We start from the raw sequence: 19,518 nt of genomic DNA, 5'->3' as shown, positions 1-19,518 counted from the left end.
GAAATCAGTGATAATATCAAAGTGATGCAGTGGGAGATCAAAGGCAGTAGCAATGGCGACAAGGAGGCGAAAAGATGACATACCAAGAACAGGGGAATAAGTATCAGTGTAGTCAACGCCCAGACGTTGGGTGAAGCCTCAAGCGACGAGCTGCGCTTTGTAGCGCTCAACAAAACCATCGGGGCGGAGCTTTTACTTCGGGAGCCACTTGCAGCCAATGATATTATGATGAGGAAGCCGCGGGACCAATGTCCAACTGTGGCAGTGATGAAGTGCAGCAATCTCAGCATTGATTGCTTCGATCCAAGCGGGGGCTTCATCAGAGTTGAGAGCAGCTGCAAGTGAGGATCCAACATTGTCTTCGAGAATCGGTGGAATTTCTTGGGAGACACCTTCTTCAGAGAGGATGGTGTGAAAAGATGTTGCTTCATAGATGCCTTCCCACTAGACGAACCCGAGGATGAATTGGCGAAGCTTCGCTCGAATTAGGAGGGGAGAACAGTACCGGAGAGGAGGCGGCCGATGATGAAGTTGCGTGGGGAGAAGTGGCGGAGTCAGAGCTTTGAGACTCGACTTTAGAGATGTTGGGGCGAGTGAAGTCGGCGGGAGTGAAAGCAGCCGAAGGTGAAGGGGAGAGTGCAGCCTGATTGTGTGTGGGCCCGCTCAGATGATGGAAGACTTTGCGAGGAAGAGGATGGGGAGGTAATAGCTCTGGTAGAGAAGGAGTGAGGTTGGGTGCGAACGGGCAAGATTCTGCTGAAGTTACGTGAGGGGATTGAGGCAGTTAATTGATGATGTGGCTTTAAGTGAGGTGATTCAGGCATAAGGTTCATGGAAAAAAGGCCCTCACAATGGTGCAGTCGGAGGCGCTGCCTAACTAATCTGTAAGATTATGCAGCAATTTCATTGTGCCTTTTCTTTGAGATCATTGCTCTATTAATTTTTCATTCAACATTCAGGTTTAACAAAATCTCCTCGCATGGTCAAAAGGACTCTCTGCCCCCCCAATTGCCTTCAATATGGCCTGATTTGATGTTAGCTGCACAAATGTGAAATACGGGCGCGTCTTGTTCATTGCTTTGTATGTGAGGATCAGCTCTTGTGGAGAACATTCACCACCAGCCACACACTCAACTTCTCCTCTTCCTTGTACCGTTGCTAGCCTCCTGCATAAAGCTTCTGTAAAATAAGCTGCTAACCTCTGGATTTGATCCCCATACCTAGTTGATTGAGCTTTCAGCTGAGGTATCACAATCTCAGATTTTCTATGATCGTTTTCAACGGCTTTTGCACATTCCAAGAGAGGGATTGCGATCAATTAAGCTGGCATGACTTCAAGGGCGTCTTGGTAGGCAACCTCCCTTACTTATAAGGGGGGGTCAAAAAGAATACTGCCACAGACTACAATGGAAGTGACGACAATATTGCTGCAGTGGGTTGCAACCGGGGTTTCTTGCTTTAGCAATCAACGATGAAAGGCTCCACAGAACTAGACTCATCTTATCCACGAAATACAAAGAGCTGTTATGACTAATTTAGTGAGATTGGCGATGTTATTGGCAAGACGTGATGCCACCGCTTGATATACATATAGTCAAGACAGGGTTCAATGACATAGGAGATGGCAAGAGGGAGGACAAGAGGCCAAGCTTTGAAAGCAAACCAGAGCAATAGAAGGCCGCACAATAGGCCCCCACCCAATAGGATAGAGGGAAACGCCATAGTATATTGGTCGGACGCAAGCAGAGGCAGCAGTGTAAGTTGGGCCATGATGAATGTCAACATGAAGGAGAGGAGCGCCATGCTTAAGAACATGCTCCCTATCGCCACCGCATGCTTGGCCTTCTCCACCGATTTGGTGAGGCCCTGCTCCTTGGCCACCGGAAGCGCGCCCTCGGCGCCAACGATGAGAGTGGCAATGGCTAGGAAGAATGCACTGTTGTTGAAGCGCCAGAACCAACGCACTCCCCACTTGTACACCTCTACATACTCGCCCCCCTCGTATGCATAGCTGTAGCCCAACGGAGGTTGCAGCCACCCCTGAAATGTCACGCCTGTCATGAGCTCCGCCCCCCCCAACATTACATTTGCCCAGTCCATATACACCTACCGTTCCTCGTACAAGGCAGATGGCAGAGTAAGCTTTAGTAAGCTTTCAACATTTTAAAGTATGCTATTTGGCAGCTTCACATGTATGAGGCAGCAAAGGCAATAGTCTTGCAGGTACCAGAAGTGGCAATGAACGTAAGAGCGGGTGAGGTCTTCGTATTTGGGAGACTACTGATCTGTACACCAGATAAGGAGGAGGAGATGATAGACAACAAAATGACTGTGGAATGCCTCTAATCTACTGAGAGAGGTGCTGGTATGGGTGTTACAAAGCAGCTGATGACAATATTGAAAGTGCTAGGAGGAGATTGATGGAGGCGTTACTAGTGCAGCTGGAGGTGAAGAAGGGGTGGGATTGCTAAGTACGCCTTCCAAGCGCTGCAACAAGAGCCCCAGCAACATATAGCTGCATCCCTCTTCAGAATCATTGTAGCAACGTGCAACTGATTCTATAGACTTAATGATGGCATGCCTATCAAGATCTAGGCAGCCAACTGCAAGTGCATCCACGTTTCCGCTTGCAGTGACTTCAAATTCTTCAATGACCTTGGGATCAAAGTTACATGTGATGTAGTATGTGTATGGCTGATGAGTGACTCTCGATGCTCCAAAATTGTGGTGATGAGAGTTGCAATGGAGAGAGAGAGAGAGAGAGAGAGAGAGAGAGAGAGAGAGAGAGAGAGGTTTTTGCAGCAATACTACATAGCATCTGCCAGAGAATTGGCAAGACTTGTCGGAATTCGCATGTCACCTATTATACACCACTTCAGCGAGTCTATTTCGGGTGTTGCTACGATCAGGGGGTTCAACCAGGAATGTCGGTTTACAAACACAAATCTGGACTTGATTGACTGTTATTGCAGACCCCTTTTTCATAATTTTGCAGCAATGGAGTGGCTGTGTTTACGCTTGAATGTGGTTTCGAGTATCATATTTTTGTTGGCATTGCTGTTAGTCGTGAGCTTACCTGTGGGCACCTTTGATCCAAGTAGGTTTCCAGGTTTGCTTTTCATGTAGATCATCCTTTACTAATAGCTCTTTGTGTCTAAATCTCAAAGCATTTGGGGCAGGTATTGCTGGGCTTGCTGTTACATATGGCTTGAATGTGAGTTACCTTCAATACATGATCATCTGGAATCTTTGCAACCTGGAGAACAAAATAATATCTGTTGAGCGAATTCAACAATACTGCCAGCTACCTTCTGAAGCTCCTTTTGTCATAGACAGTTGTCGCCCTCCCACAAGCTGGCCATGGGCAGGCACAATAATTCTTAAGAATCTGCAGGTGCTGTACCAAGCATTGGGCATACGATGTTTAGCAGAGAGAGGGCTTTTGCTAAAAAAATTGTTGCTTACAGGTAAAATATGCTCCCCATTTGCCCTTGGTTCTTCATGGAATCACATGCACCTTCTTGGGTGGGCAGAAAATAGGTGTTGTGGGTCGGACTGGCAGTGGAAAGTCGACCCTCATACAAGTATTGTTTCGAATGGTAGAGCCTGTTGCAGGAAATGTGTTGATAGATGACTTGGACATTTCTCAAATAGGGTTGCATGACTTGAGATCAAAGTTGAGCATTATCCCACAGGATCCTACATTATTTGAAGGGACGATACGCGAAAACCTTGATCCATTACAAGAGCACAGTGATGCCAAGATATGGGAGGTAAATTTACAATTCGTTGGTTTGCCATGGCTTAAGTAAGTCTACTTGTATAGATTATTTATCGCCTTTTGCTGCAGGTCCTTGACAAGAGTCAACTTGGGGATGTTGTTCGAACTAAAGATGACAAGCTTGATGCTCCAGGTTTGCATCTTTGGGTCTTCTTCTTGTGCTTGCAAGTGAGTTTGACATGCTGTTGTGTGAAAATGGTGCATGTGAAGTGAGTGAAAATGGAGAAAACTGGAGTGTTGGCCAACGGCAGTTGGTGTGCCTAGGGCGGGCTCTTTTGAAGCGGACGCGCATTCTGGTCCTTGATGAAGCCACTGCTTCAGTGGACACTGCTACCGATGGCACCATACAAGATACTCTACGCCTCGAGTTTGCAGATTGCACAGTCATCACAATTGCGCACCGCATTCCAACCATCATTCAAAGCGACCGTGTCTTGTTTCTGAGTGATGGTATGAGCGACCTTCTTCCTTCCACTTAAAAGAGGCATTAGAAATGGAATGAATAAACTTGGTTGCAGACCTGATTGTGCATTGCCTGCATGTCCATGTCAGGGAGGGTAGCAGAGTATGAGCGTCCCCAAAGGCTGTTGGAGGACAAATCGTCTTTGTTTGCAAAGCTTGTATCGGAATATACGCGTAGGTCAAGTGATGCTGCCTTGCAATAATGTACATTGGAGCTTTGAGCTTGCAGTACGTGTAGGGTGGCGGCGGGGGCGGCGGGTTATTTCTTGGCCTCTTAAGATTTTGCCAGCCAACAAGCTAGCTCTTTATTGGCAAGGTGGGTTCTTTGGGGCTGTGCAAAGCAAAACAAGCAATAATCCTCACATAAACAAAGCCATTCCATGGTGGAGGCTCTCTTTGTCCCTCATGCCGGACTTTTTGGCCCTATCCCAAGGACAAGATGACTCTTTTTTGGCAGTGAAGGGAGGGATAACATATCTTATACAACTTAAATGATTTTTAATGATAAGATGCTGTGCTTTAAAAAAAAAAGTGCTAACATTTATTATGCTCACGGAAAGTTTGTTCCGATGTTTTATCAATGTTGGTGTCCTTTAAATATGATTTTATGACTCCCAAAAATGACGTGGATGAGAACATTTAGTAATTTCTGTGCCTATCGGCAAGCCCCTTTTTTTCCACCATGAGCGTGGGGAAGGTAGTAGGGAGAAACTATACACATATCATGTATTTACAACTATACATTGTTGTACATTACACCCTCGAGGGGCAATCGTGGGAACCCCCCCCCCCCCCTCCCCCAAATAAGGGAGGAGAATACACCCAAGAGAACGCAACCCGTGAGCCTCGAACCCTCGACCTTGGGGTTACCCAAGAAACGTAGCTCAATTGGCCAGCAAGCCCTTTGTACCCCTTGAATCCCCCCCTATAATTATTGAATCCCTAGCGCAAGTTATGTACATGCTCCATTGTTTAGCCTTGATTTAACATCACACTCAGCCAATAATGTGATCGTTTTTTGCGCTCTCTTAATATAGTTTCCTAATGTTTTGATGGAAAAAAATAACCTTTGGTAACATGAGTAGTTGAATCTTCAGAGGCACTTAGTTGAGAGAGTAGTTTTGAAGGACCTAGTACACACCTACTCTCTCTCTCTTTTTTCGCTCTTGAAAAAGCATAGACGTGCAATCGGGCATGCTCTTTGTATATTCAACCATTCGGTATAACATTTAATGCTAAGATTGGTTACAACATGGAAAAGATTGACAACATTAGAGGTTAGTCGAGGAGCCAAGAATGAAGGAGGTTAGCCCTAACTTTATGAAAAAATGTTGTGACAAGAACATGATTGTATGGAGGGTTGCAAATTTCCCAAGTCAATGATGCACAGTTAGCAGCTTGCTAAATCTTAGGTATTAATTTGGGAAAGGGGTTGTTTTCAAAAATTAATCCCTAAGGACTTGCAACACAAACCCTAAATTTATCGGTTAGAGCCCAAGAGAGAACCCATTAGACTTTGATGCCAGTTGTTGGAATTAACACATACTATTCATTTTTGGAGAAAACACTAGTCATGAAAAATGAGTGGTTACCCCTTTATAGGCTTGAGACCTTGGATGTTGGGGTAGATTTAGATTGATTGGGAAATACCCTTGATCATGGGACTTGATTGCTACATTAGTGGGAGTGGATTTATATTGGCAAAGTGCTATACAGTATTTTGTGACAATTTTAGGAGACCATATTTATGACAAAGATGACACACCCCTTGGGTTATTGTGCTCTTGATTTTCCTCTTCTTTTCCCACTCAATCTATACACTTTGAAGAATCCCATAGAAAGGAGAAGACTAGAGTGACATAGACTTAACATATAAAATATCTATGGTGATATTTTAAGATGACAAAGATGTAGTAAAAGCAATGACGAAAGGAGGTGTAGCTTGCATCCAATTGGCATGGAACTCTGATCTTTAGACATTAGATGCTACAAATAGAATGTCAAAAGAACACTACAATGAATTCCAAGATTGTTGGAACCATTCAAGAACTACAACTAAAAGCATTATAATAAAAAATCAAGCATCTTTACAACAAGAGTTGGATAGTAGCTAGAACCAATGCATAGAGCTAAGCTAATTAAAGAAAACATTGCTTTGTATGAGAGTCTATGGAAGGATTACAAAGTCAATGACCAAGTTGTCAAGGAAGTATTGGAAGCAAGAAGACAAAACCAATAATGAATGATCATAAGCACATGAAAAAATTCAAGCAATACAAGAAAGATTGGACTTTGAATGCGTTCCAAGAGCCATAAAAGTTAAGTATACTTACAAAACTATTTTAGATCTAGTAGATGCCAATGATGATCTAACACATTATACCAGTGAGCCCCAAGTTCTAGGGAAAGGCTTTAAAGACACCATTGTGAGTATGGAAGATGATTATCAATATACATTGGCCAATGCACTACTAATGCAATATTTGTAGAGCTAGAAAGAGATACAAAATGATGATTATAATGATTATAATGATTAAGGTAAAGTAGATGATGACATTAAAGGGCCACCCCCAAGAAAAGATTAGAAGCAGCCCAATGATGATGACGGTGATGATGATTTCAACAATCAAAGTCAATGGGCCAATCATACTAGAGATTCCAAATAAGGGGAAAGAAGTAAATTATATCCATGAGGACAAAACCGTAGAAGATAATATTACAATTCACGGATAATACATGATCGATATCCCATTCTAAGGAACTATAATGAGTAAGTGCTTGTAAAGCTCGGGTGTGTCACTTAATAATTTTGTGACTATCACGTGAGTGCAGCAGAAGGAGTTATTAAATTTCATTTTTTCTCACATTTTCACTTACAAAAGGGTATGATAAAATAGAGTTGGAAAAAAAATTCAAATTGAATAGGAAAAGGGTGTATTTTATTTGTGAAAATATCACAGATAAGAAATTCTAGAAATAGTCTTTGAACTCATGTGATATACACAATTTACACATAGTGACCCCCTCGAGTTTTAAAGACACCTATATTTAAGGAGTTTTGTGAGACGTTAGCGCGCGCGCGCGCGAGAGAGAGAGAGAGAGAGAGAGAGAGAGAGAGAGAGAGAGAGAGAGAGAGAAGAGAAGAGAAGAAGAAGAAGGAAATATTTTAAAGACACCTATATTTAAGGAGTTTTGTTAAACGTTAGCGCGCAAGAGAGAGAGAGAGAGAGAGAGAGAGAGAGAGAGAGAGAGAGATGTAATAAATGAAATGTAACCCGATATGCACACAAAGTAATTTCACAAAAGTACTCTCTCTAATTTTGGCTACTCTCAAGTTAATAGACCAATTCCATTGCATTGGGTATCATTGAGAACTATAAATTCTACCTGCTTTACCATTTTTTGCCATCAGCTGTCCAATTTTAAGCTAAAATAATGCTAAAATTAGGCTTAAAACTTAGAAAACTATCTAGGAAAAATACCAATAATTTAAATCTGATAATTATTTGTTAGAATAATTATCAATAATTTAAATCTAGTAATTATTTGTTAGAATAACCAGAGATAATTAGAAGAAGCCTAAAACCTTAATTTTGCTTATTATTTTTAGTAAAATTTTCTCTTTTACGCATATATTGGATAGAAAAATTACAAGTTATGTCTTCAAAAGGCCAAAATGACCTATGAGACCAAAAGGTTACATGTGGTGAATCTAATACCAGGTCTGGGTACAAAAAGTACAAAGAGCTGAAAAGAAAATAGTGGGTAGGGGTGGGGTGAAAGCTGATACGAGTGGAATACAAAGGGGTGAGCTGATAGAATGGAGCTCTTTGACAGTCGAGGCATCATATACATATACATCAGTATCCAAAAGGCTATAGAGATTCAATGTCCTCCAAGGTAGGCACTATGCCGGGACGGCTCCTATGTCGCACCAATATGGTATGGATCCTCTGTCGCAGTCTGCGTTGATGTCAAGAGGGCCTCCTGATCCGTGGGCGACGGAACCGTCCCAGCTCTATCGCCCGATCAAGCAGTATGCCTCTGGTGTTGTTATGTTGTTGGGGCTGCTCAGACTCCTCTATCTGTGACTGAAAGAAATCTGTAATCTTTCGTTGTTGTTGGATCTCTCTCATTGTGCCCCTCTTCAAGAGGTCCTCTGTGTTTGCAAATCTCCAGTAAGTATAATTCAAGGCATCTCTGATCCTGATATCTCATGACTCTAGAAAGTGGCCCAAAACCCTCTCTGAATAGACAGTGAAAGTGGCCTCGTATCTCATAGTATACTCGGCAGTGACATATGTAATGTAGCTCTGTCTCTGGCTCTATCTGGCACACCTGACAAATCCTGGACTCAGTGGGTACTCCTCTAAATCTGCCTGTCTCGATCTCTAGTTGATGTGAGGATGTTTGTATTTGACAAATAGCACATCGGATCCCGTGGGATAAATGAGTGTCCATGTATCCTGGTCTGATCATAAAACCATCCTTTGTGAGTTGGAGAAGATGCTCTCTATAGAAAGTCGTCTTCTTACCTAGCTCATGTGTAGGTTGTATCCATGTCCTCTTCGTATCCAATTGAATCAAGTCCTATCTGATGAGCCTAGTAATCTCTGCCCTAGTGAGGGAGGTGGAGGGTGCATCCAGAGAGTATTGAAATGGGGTTGGTCAATCCATACAAAAGCCATGTAACTAAAACCAAGATGCCATCTCTGCATACCAACATGATCTATCTCCTTGCAATGCTAGCTGTCGCGAAGATTCAAGTGCTAATCGAGCATATCTGTCTCTGGGGAGAGCCCAAGAGCTATGCATAAATGAAACTGATCGAGTGAGTGCCTCCACTACCAATGGAGGAGCAGCGAGCTCCGCCCTAACAATGTCATGTGGTACTGAGGCCTTGGCCCTAATCATCCGAGAAATCATAGACACCAAGGGCTTCTCCATACATTTCCATCCATCAGTACTGCCAGCTCTGCTATGGTGATCAGCTAAGGGGCCCCATATCTCCACTCCGTACAGCATGGCCGAAGTGACAAAAGTGTCAAAGAGCCAAAGCTTTGTCCGAGGTTCCTAGAACTGAACCTGCGAACATATCCTCTCAAGTCTCCCCAATGCTGCAACTGCGTATCTGCTGCACGCCTCAGGGAAAATACTGGACCACTAAAAATCGCCCCAAGATAAGTGTATGTATCTGCATATTCCACAGTCTCTCGACCATATGTAAAAGTGGGGGCAGACCTCCTTACCCACTGCATCGTGGTGTTAAACACCATTACCTTGGTCTTACCAAGGTTCATAGACAATCCACTGTCCCGTGCAAATCTATACAATGCATCCAAATGACGCTGCATCCCCTCTGGAGAATCGAAGATCAACACGATATCATCAGCATATAATAGCAACGGAATCCACGTCCCTGCAAGCTGGGCACCTCTATCACCCTCTATATGTACATAATCTGAAAACTCATCTACATATATCCCAAAAAGAGTTGGAGATAGGGGACAACCCTGCTTCACCCCAATGGTGGAGCGAACCATGTCGGACATGCCCTAAGTAGTGCGTACCTGTCCTACCACCACTGTCCTGTATAAAGCTAAGATCCCCCAGATCAGCTCTGTGGGCACCCCCATGTCCTGCAATCTGCGTACGAGTCTGGCTCATGGCACTATATCAAAGGCTTTGTGGAAATCCACAAAGCTACAATATATCCTCCTGCCATGGTGTCTACCTTCCTCAACAATGGCTCTGAGTGTCAAAATCTGGTCAAGAGTGGAGAAACCTCTCCTAAACCCTGCATGTCATGCTACCCGTATGCCCTCCCTCTCTGCCCATCCACTCAACTCATGCTGAAGAATTGATGCATATAGCCTAGCCAGAGTGTGACCAACCATGATGGTTCGGTAATTCCCGCGAAGCATAGGATCTCCCGACTTGAAGATAGGCACAATAGTGGACATACCCAGGTCTTAGGGAAACCCTCATGCATGGCTCTTTCAAACATCATAGCAAGAGGCTCTGCAAGCATATCTCTGGCATGGATAAAGTGCTCTGCTACCAGACCATCATGATCATGTGCTCTTCCTGTCTTCATCTTGTCAATGGCTTTCCTTACCCTCTCAGCAGTAAAGAAATACACGTTTATGGGCATGCCTCTGGAGGGTAGTCAAAGGTGGTTGCCCTGATGCTATGTAGAGAGATGTAGCATATTCCCCCCATGTCTCTGTGGAAGTGATGGCTGGCGGTGGAGAGTGCTCATTGAAAAGCCTCCATGCTTCACTAGAGTCCTTACTCATAAACATGTGGTACTGATCACGCTCTAATTGAGATAGGTAAGCCCTCTTCTTTCATCGCACTAGGTGGCGGAAGATAATCTGTGACTGTCTATGTGTAGTAGTACCCATGAGCACCTCTCTCTGTAATTTGATCCTCATCTCTCTACACTCCTCATCATACCAATTGTCATGAGGCATGCTCCCAAATCGTGCGTGTAGGCTGGCTGTGGGGATAAGCCTCTGAGGCTGCATCATGTAGCGTCTTAATCACAATCTGGATGAGCTCATCTAATGGTCGTCCTGGCACCTGAGTGCATAGCTGCATGTATATCTCATCAATGTACACTTGATCTGTCTCCCTCGTGAAGGTATACTGAGTATGTGTAGAGGCCTCTCCCAATGGAGTTGTGCTGAACTGGAACAATAAAATGAAAGACAAGATAGCATGATTGACAGCTATCCCAACATCCTAGTTCCCACCACAAAATCCTGAAAGGAAGGAATGAGTCCTGGCGGAGCCATAACATAATCCACTGTACTAGCGCCATGTCAATGTGAAAAGCATGTAAAACCACCAGCTGCAAGGAATCTCTGTAAGCCATTCAAAATGGCCAATCCATGTGCAGTTCCCATATCAGTCAAGTATCTGCCATACTCAGTGTGCTCTTCATCCTGTGATAATCTAGACATGCCCATTTATGTAATATCAAGCTCCCGCATCAACTCCTCTGAGGTATCATAAAATATTGTCTGGTGATGGGCGGTCCTAGCATTGAAATCCCCCAAGATAATAATGTCGCCATCTCTGGAAACTACGTTCACTACTGTTTTACCCTTGTTTAAAGGATTTTTTGGACAATCTTCCAGCACGAGAGAGAGAGAGAGAGAGAGAGAGAGAGAGAGAGAGAGAGAGATCAGAGCTAAAGACGTACCTATAACTGTCTTCTTTGCTATCCAAAGGAGAATCTCAATGGCATGAGACCACTGCATTGCTCTAGATTGAGCTTTATAAGATTGGGCTTTATATCAACTTCTTCATGTGTGTTGGCCAAACCCAGCAAGTGAATGGAAACCTTGTAATTTGGACCCTCAAAAAGAGCCTTGAAATGCATCATGCGCAAGGGCTCTAATATTGTTTCTTCTTGGCCACCACTGGAAGCTCATTAGTAGTGCTTTTGTGAGGGATGAATCTTATGATACATAACATTAATCACTTGTTATTTTGACTTACCAAATAAAAGTCCCCCTATGTATATGCTTTTAAAAGGTCTTTCTATATCTAAACTTTATGATATCCCCCCCTTCTCCTTGGGGTCTTGATGTAAACTTTTCGATTTTCTCCTGATATATTCTCTGCACGCTTCTAGTAAACAAGCTTGAGAAATGTTATAGAATTTAAGATGGGCCACCATAAATAAAACCTTGTTTAATGAATAATCAATAGTATTTTTTAGAATGTGTGTGTGTGTGTGTGTGTGTGTGTGTGTGTGTGTGTGTGTGTGTGTGTGTGTGTGTGTGTGTGTGTGTGTGTGTGTGTGTGTGTGTGTGTGTGTGTGTGTGAGAGAGAGAGAGAGAGAGAGAGAGAGCTCAAAAAATGAGTGTAAAATTTCTTGGGTTTTGCAACCTCAAGGTTTAGCAAACAATAATATAGAAGTATCTACCTAAAACCATCATTTGATTCTCCCAAGTATATATAGGCTTTCCTTTCCATCTGTGCCCTCTTCATACCCTACAAGGGGTGCCCCCCTCCCCAATCAGAGACAGCGTGCAAAGAGGCCTCACTAATCATACAAGGGGAAACCTATGGAGATGCCTCCCTAGTCATACGAGGGGTAGTGTCCCCCCCCCCCCCCCCCCCCAATCAGTGATAGCCTGCAAAGAGGCCTGACTAATCATACAAGGGGCAACCTACGAAGATGCCTCCCTAGTCATACGAGGGGTAGTGTCCCCCCCCTCCCTTTCTACATATTGCCAACACACAGAGACACACATTGTGTTTGAGTACATCTTGCCCCACCTTTTTCCCTCATTAGTAGGTGCCTTGCCCCTTGAATATACTTGTTTATAGAAGTATATAAAAATAAAAATGAAGAGGGCCTCCTTACTCACTCCCTACTTACCCTCCCCCCAAAATAAAATAAAATAAAAAATTGGCGAGTTTATTAGCTCCCTTGTGACCCATGAAGCTTTGTTGCAGGTCATCCCCTCCACTTGCTTTTCACATACACCAGTATTCCCTCTCCTATTCATGCTACACAGGAAGAAGAGAGAGAGAGAGAGAGAGAGAGAGAGAGAGAGAAAGTGTGTTAGCAGCATAGCTAACTTATGATCAAATAGCTTTACCTATGAACCCTATTATAATCTTTGCTATTCATTTGAACAACTTCGACATTCATAGACACTAATATATATAAATTGTCATTTTTTGAGCTTAGGTGTTATTATGAGCCTAATAGAGAGGGGCTAAGTGCTTCCAGGTTGTATTACTTGATTCTAGGCACATATGGTCTTAGAGATCATTTATTTTTGACCTAAAACCTTTTGGGTATGGTATAAAATTCAATTTATGTAAAAAAATCTTAAAGTTTTTGGATAATGAATTGTGTCATTGTTTCTAGGTACTCTATACTCTCCCTCTCTCTTTTGATGCTTGTATCTCCCTTGTGGAATGTTTGTTCGGAGTGTGGTTTGCTTCTGCAAGTCCATAGATGATACCTCTATGCAACAATGTAAGTCTTTTGTGATGGTTCTATGAATCTGTCGTCACAATCCTCTTGCTAAATAAGCTCATAACTCAAGATTTAAGCATAAAAATTACATTTTAGCGATAGGAGGGGTATTGGGACATCAATACTAAGCTTCTAGAGCATTCAAGACCAAAATTGATTAGGTCAAATTTGTCCTATAGATGATAATCATTTTTTTTAAGTGGTTAAAAAGTAGATTTGAGGCCTTAGGCATGTATGTCTAGACTCTGTCTACTTATCCTATAAGTTTGGTACTGATTGGATCTTAGTAACTTAGTGAATTGTCATGATTTGCTTGTCAATGTGACAACTAGCTTTCATTGTCTGACATACAAGTGAGTGTTGTATTTGAGTAGATAGGGATTGCGTGTGTTTTTAAAGAGAGTGACAACCTCGTGTAGCCTCCACACACTTGTGTCAACTACATCCCGTGGATTGACAATTATGTATATGGTTCTTGTTATATCATCAGTAAGATAGAATGAGGATTGACATCCCACCTCAAACATTTGGCACTATTTTTGGGGATGAAGTGACCTAAACTATGGAAAACCTCAATTCTTGGATATCATTATCCATCACTTCCTCTAAGTTTCCCTGGAGAACAATATCATCTTTTAGAAATCACATAGTTGAGGAGTGTCATCTTGAGTTGTGTAGAGGTGACTTGGGAGTAGTCGTACTTGTAGAGGGCATTGTAGGTATAGGTTAGGTTTTTTTTTAGTCCTTGATGAGTAAGACTATGTCAGAGTCTAAAAGTTGACACTCAGTTCATAAAAAACAAGAAAAAAGTTATTGTTTGTGGACACTTTCGACTACCCATGTTGTGTTTTGGTTAGGAGTAGGTTAAGTAGTCATAATGTTGGGATTCCAATCCATCTCTCTCTAAGGGATCATCAATGAGTGTTCTATCGATTTTTAGGGTTTTAGATTGCAGACTCCTAAGGTACGTTCAAAAGATCGCTAAACAGTGGTGCAAGTTAAATACTCATCTTAGAGGATCTATAGAAGCACAGTGGTAAGCTTAAACCAGCATTGAAGAAAAATTTCAAAGGTTTGCCAAAAAAGAGATATATTAACTCTTGTGTGATATATGTATGCAAATTTGATTTTTTTGTATCAAAAGTACTTGAAATACATTGTAAAAGACCTAATTAGTCAAAGTGCAATTTCATACCAATAGCTAATAATTGTTTTTTTGTTTGAAGTTGAAATTGAGCTTTGGGTCAAGGATTGTCTTACCAAGGTGAAGTATAAGAAGTTTTGTGAAGGCTCGAGTATTTTTGAGCTCATTTGATTTGAAAATTGATGTTAAATCTACTTCCATCTCTGATTAATTGGTAAGTGGAGGTAAGTACATCAAATCTGATCCAAATTTGTTGAAACTTGTTGAGAGGACTTAAAATACTTTGTACTAAGTGTGGGAACCATCAAAAGTTGAAAATTTCGTAAATCTGGGCATAATCGCACTTATTATCTCCAATTATAAAATTGAAAAATTTTCATCAATTGAGCATACCATATGCTAGGCCATAATGTATTGAGCTTATATTTCAAATTTGATTTCATTGGGAGCTACTGAGTGCCAAGTGCACCAAATTTTCTTTGAAATCCAACATCAGCTGCAATAAATGGACTAGAAATTGGAAAATTGATCCAAACCTTGTGAAACATATCAAGTGATCTATTCATAGTGTGTACAACTAGTGTGGGTCAAGAAACTTTTAAAAAAATATTCATTTTAGGTCAAGAGATAATAATCTTGATTATTATACCCTGCTCCAAAACACAAGATTCTTATATTTTTCTTGAAAGGATAGCAATAGAGTGCATGTGTCAAATTTCAAGTGATTTGTCTAAGACTAACAATTGTTTTGTATTAGAGTCTGCAAATTGGTAAAAGTTGTAAAAATTTATATAAAACTTGTCAAATTTGTTAAAAATTGATTCAAATCTCTTAGATCACATCATTAACCAATGGGTATTCTCAAAAGTGTAAAAAAGTGGTTTTCAGGGCTACTAGATGATAATTGCGCTTATTATCTTCTACGATCCACTGAGAAAAAATTCAAAAAAAAAATGTTGCCAAAAGTAGAGCACTTATTCCACATGTAGCTTTAAAAATTGATTTAGAGCTTTTAGATCACATCATTAACCAATGGGTGTTATCAAAAGTGTAAAACGGTGTTTTTCGGGGTCAATAGTAGATGATAATTGCGCTTATTATCTTCTACCATCCATAGAGAAAAATATTTGTTGCCAAGAGTAGAGCACTTATTCCACAGGTAGCTTGAAAAATTTGGAGTCATTTGGATAGTGTTTGCTACTAGAAACTGAGTTTTTAGAGATTGAAGGTTATAGATTGGTCCTTTGGCTATTTCTTCAATTTGGGACCAAAAATTTTGACCATTATTCATTGTATATGCTTACATTTGATAGACTGACTAGCATATCGCTTGGTATTGTAGTACTTGGTGAAATCAGACTGGGACTGGGAAGCAGTTCAAACAAGGAGAATTGTGACAACTGAATCGGCTTGGTATTGGTGTTCAATTCCATTAGATCGGGCCATATACTAGAAAATCACATATCTAACCAAGAAAGCAGAAGTGTCAATTGAAGTGATGATAATCAAGGGGGGACCACTAGAAACTATTGCTCCGACTTGACTTGAGATATGTCTTCCTTTTCCACCCATCCAATTGTTGGAACTTTGTTGTGATTTAAGCATATCCTAACCTTCTATAAGACCAACACTCATGGGGTTCATATTTATTTGGATCCAAAAAAAAGGAGTTTGTGGTTCAAATTGACGAGTGTTGACTTTGAAGAGGAAGTTAGGGCCAACAAATAAGAAACCGTCTACATGGAACAAAACAAAACACAGTACTTGAAAATTGTGAATCCATACACAGTGGATAAATGGGGATTGCAAGTCAATACATTGATTCTAAATATGACCACCAAGGAAGGACCACGGGTGCTTTAGTTGGAAGGTTACGATCAGGTTCATATAAATCCATTGAAGTGTATCTCGATTGATAACCCTCGATTAGGAGTCTACTATTGGGGGGAAAACAATGCTAGAGACTTGCTATGGATAGCTCATGCCAAACCAAGACACTTAACACCCTTGAAGATCATTTATATATTTAAGATTAGGGAGTAAACCTTCTCATGCACCTCTTAAGGGATTGTTTTAGTATTGATTTTGACAATAATTATTCTAACAAATTTTTTTTTATGATGACTCCTAGAGAGGTAGAATAGACCAAATATTAGTGCTATTCAATCAGGGATATGATCATGAGAATGGGGCCTAGAATAGAACAAAAATTTGGACCAACGAAAAGATCTTTTGACAATATGGCTGATCAACGGGGTAGTATAGCCCATGGATCTCACCTTAGGGATGAAACCTCGACGAGAGGAGCAAAAACCACCTTAAATAAGAAAAATTGGGTGACACTAGAGCCAATAAAGGGCTACATGAGTCACCTCTACCAAGTAGGTCGTTTAAAGGCTTAGATAGTGGACCGCCGGCCAGGAGAGTAGGCGTTGAGCATAATCAAAGAGTCAGAACTTTCAAAAATGGGTCAAGGATTTGGGGATCCATATGACCACTTAACAAGCTTCAGGCAAATGCTAAAAGTAAAGAGAATTTCTAATTTTCACACTAAATTTGAGGGATTCGAAATGACCTTAGAGAAAAAGGCTTTAACTTGGTTTCAAACCATATCTCTTGGATCGATTACAAACTTAACAACTTTGGCTAAGAGATTTATTGATGCTTGCTCAAAAATGGGAATCAAACATAGCATGATATAGATTTAACTAAAAACAAGGAGAATATGTGAGAGATTGTGTGAGTAGAATGAGACAATACATTGATAGATACACGTAGTTAAAAATTATAGCTGAGGAAATACTTCTCATTATTTCTCGAAGGTCTACTCAATAAAGAGTTGCATGCTATGCTTCATAGCAGGAAACACACAACATTGGAAGCGTGCATTCTTGATGCGATAGACTTAGGAGAAAACTATGAAATCTTCAATGAAGAGAGCATTGTAAAAGACACTCAAAGTGAGAAGACTACATCTATTGTGCAAGCACAAGTAGGACCAATTGTGGTAGATCCTCTTGATTCCATAGAGGACATGCTCAAGCATATGAATGACATGATGAACATCATGCAAAGAAGACCAATGATAGGGCTAGTACAAAGTCCATCACAAAGGCAACCCATACAAACAACAAGGCTACCTAAATGGCATGCTATCAAGGAAAAGTAGAAAATCCTGAGACAAACGAGTACTATTATTGACCAAAGTATGACAAAAAATTTCAATACATGCCAATGAGATCACAAGGACAACCTATGTATATGTATTCACTTAACATGGGCCAAACGCAAAAGTCACCCATGACGATGGAGATACCACAACCTATACTAGCAAAGCAACCACCACTACCAAGAAATTAATGTAATACGAGTCAAGTATGTGCATCCTAAGGGACAAGTGAATGAGCAAGCCTTAGTACACATTACGCCCTATAACAAGGCTAGTTCCTCTACCGTGATAGTGAAGGATAATCAAGCACCACCTTCCATGGTTGAACCAGTTTATTGGGCACACCAAGGACTAGAACCTATGTACTTTATTTCCAGCCAAGGGGCTAGGCCATCCATGATGAAACCTATGCCTAAACTGAGAATGGAAAATTGTCATAATTGTGGATCAGATGATCATTGGAAAAATGATTTCCCAAAATCTTTCAAGCGGTTCAATACTTTTGGATAAATTCTATGAACCCATCAACACTACCTTGGAAGCCTTTTAAACAGGATTGAAAACGGGTCAAACCATGAAAACCAAACGGAAGAATTATTCAACTCTTGATATGGAAGCAGCTAAACTAAAATCCTATCAGAATCTAGTGAGAATCACATAAACAATGCTTGAAGCACAAAAACCAAAAGTTGAAATAATTGGAAATCCTACAAAAGACAAAATGAAATCGAGACCAATTAAGACGAGAGACACTAAGAAACTATGAGAGGCTTTAGTTGAAAAAGAGAAACTTGAATCATGGTTTCGGATAGTGAAGAAGGGCTAGAGGGAATTCCCCTAGTGGAGGAAGATTGGCATGAACACCTATCGAAAAAAGTGAGAGAGGTTAACAATGGAAGCCTCATCTTGAGATTGGCTCAAATTGAAGCCTCACCTTGAGATTGGCTCAAATTGAAGAAGTATGGCTAAATCATCCACCTACGGAATTGGAGGGACAATTTTTGTATGGAGATTGGGGATCAAAACGGTCAAGCCTCTTCAAAGCCCAAACATTCAAAATTATATCCTCAGGCCTAGGTGGAAATAAATAAGGATCCTTGGTATGTAGGACACCAAAACTGAGACAAGCAAAGCAAACCTTAGAAGTGGAAAATCTTTGGTCAACATATCAACAACCATATAGTGTACCATCACATTGGGTGAATTGTTGAATATCAAACGATATCTATGGGAAGATTTGCAAAAAAGATTGGATAAAATGAGAATCATTGGACTAACGATGAAAAAAATCAAAAAGTTGAAACAAGAACAATTTTGAGATAAACTTGTTAGATCTATTCCGATGAACACGGTGGGAGATTATAGGAAATAACGGGAATACAACACTTCCTTTGGAGTATAACAAGGTCAAAACCATGCGAATATTGGATAGTCGGTGTCAAAGAATTGGGATTAAAGTGCAACAAAATTTATAGATTAACTAGTGTAATCAATCAATTGTGTAATATTGAGCATATTCAAGCATGAAAATTGCAAAGCATGCATTAACTTAGATTCAACCACACATCACATACATGTATCGAAACTGCAAGAAAGAGGAAGAGAATAATTTGACACCAGTTGAGGGCCGGACTTTTTGGAGCCGACCCCCTCCAAAAGGACTTTGTCTTAATTAATTCTTCTTCTTTAGAAGATCTTTTGATCAATACAACTGGCTAATTTCACTTTTAACTCTACAAATTGAAGAGATGAAAGCTCTAAAATTTGGCAGTGTTTGTGTTTAGACTATTCACTTAAAACACCTTGTTGAACTCAATCCCAAGGATCACACGTGATAGGATCTACGGGGATTAAGCAAGAATAAGGTTGGAAAGAAGATATGTAAGCATTAAGAAGTAGTAACCTACATAGTTAATCGTGTATAAACTTGAGAAGCCATAGCTATAGAGACGTGT

General features: G+C 40.9%; 1 protein-coding gene across 3 annotated transcripts in view; it reads left to right on the top strand.

Annotated features, from left to right (window-relative positions):
* The window catches only part of LOC147418670 (putative ABC transporter C family member 15), a 177,810-nt gene extending 172,986 nt beyond the window's left edge, over positions 1-4,824 (top strand). For all 3 annotated transcript variants that reach the window (XM_086505245.1, XM_086505244.1, XM_086505246.1), the window contains 6 exons: positions 2,803-3,097; positions 3,180-3,394; positions 3,468-3,773; positions 3,851-3,914; positions 3,992-4,231; positions 4,334-4,824. In XM_086505245.1, coding sequence (XP_086361371.1) covers positions 2,803-3,097; positions 3,180-3,394; positions 3,468-3,773; positions 3,851-3,914; positions 3,992-4,231; positions 4,334-4,446 — 1,233 coding nt within the window. In that variant the 3' untranslated portion in view covers positions 4,447-4,824. The remainder of the gene's footprint in view (positions 1-2,802; positions 3,098-3,179; positions 3,395-3,467; positions 3,774-3,850; positions 3,915-3,991; positions 4,232-4,333) is intronic.
* Positions 4,825-19,518: the final 14,694 nt, after the last annotated feature.

This window comes from Adiantum capillus-veneris, chromosome 29 (assembly GCF_014529385.1).
Source record: "Adiantum capillus-veneris isolate H3 chromosome 29, ASM1452938v2, whole genome shotgun sequence".
NCBI classification, from domain to species: domain Eukaryota; kingdom Viridiplantae; phylum Streptophyta; class Polypodiopsida; order Polypodiales; family Pteridaceae; genus Adiantum; species Adiantum capillus-veneris.
The sequence above is the reverse complement of the archived record's forward strand: the minus strand, read 5'-3'. Positions and strand labels throughout refer to the sequence as shown.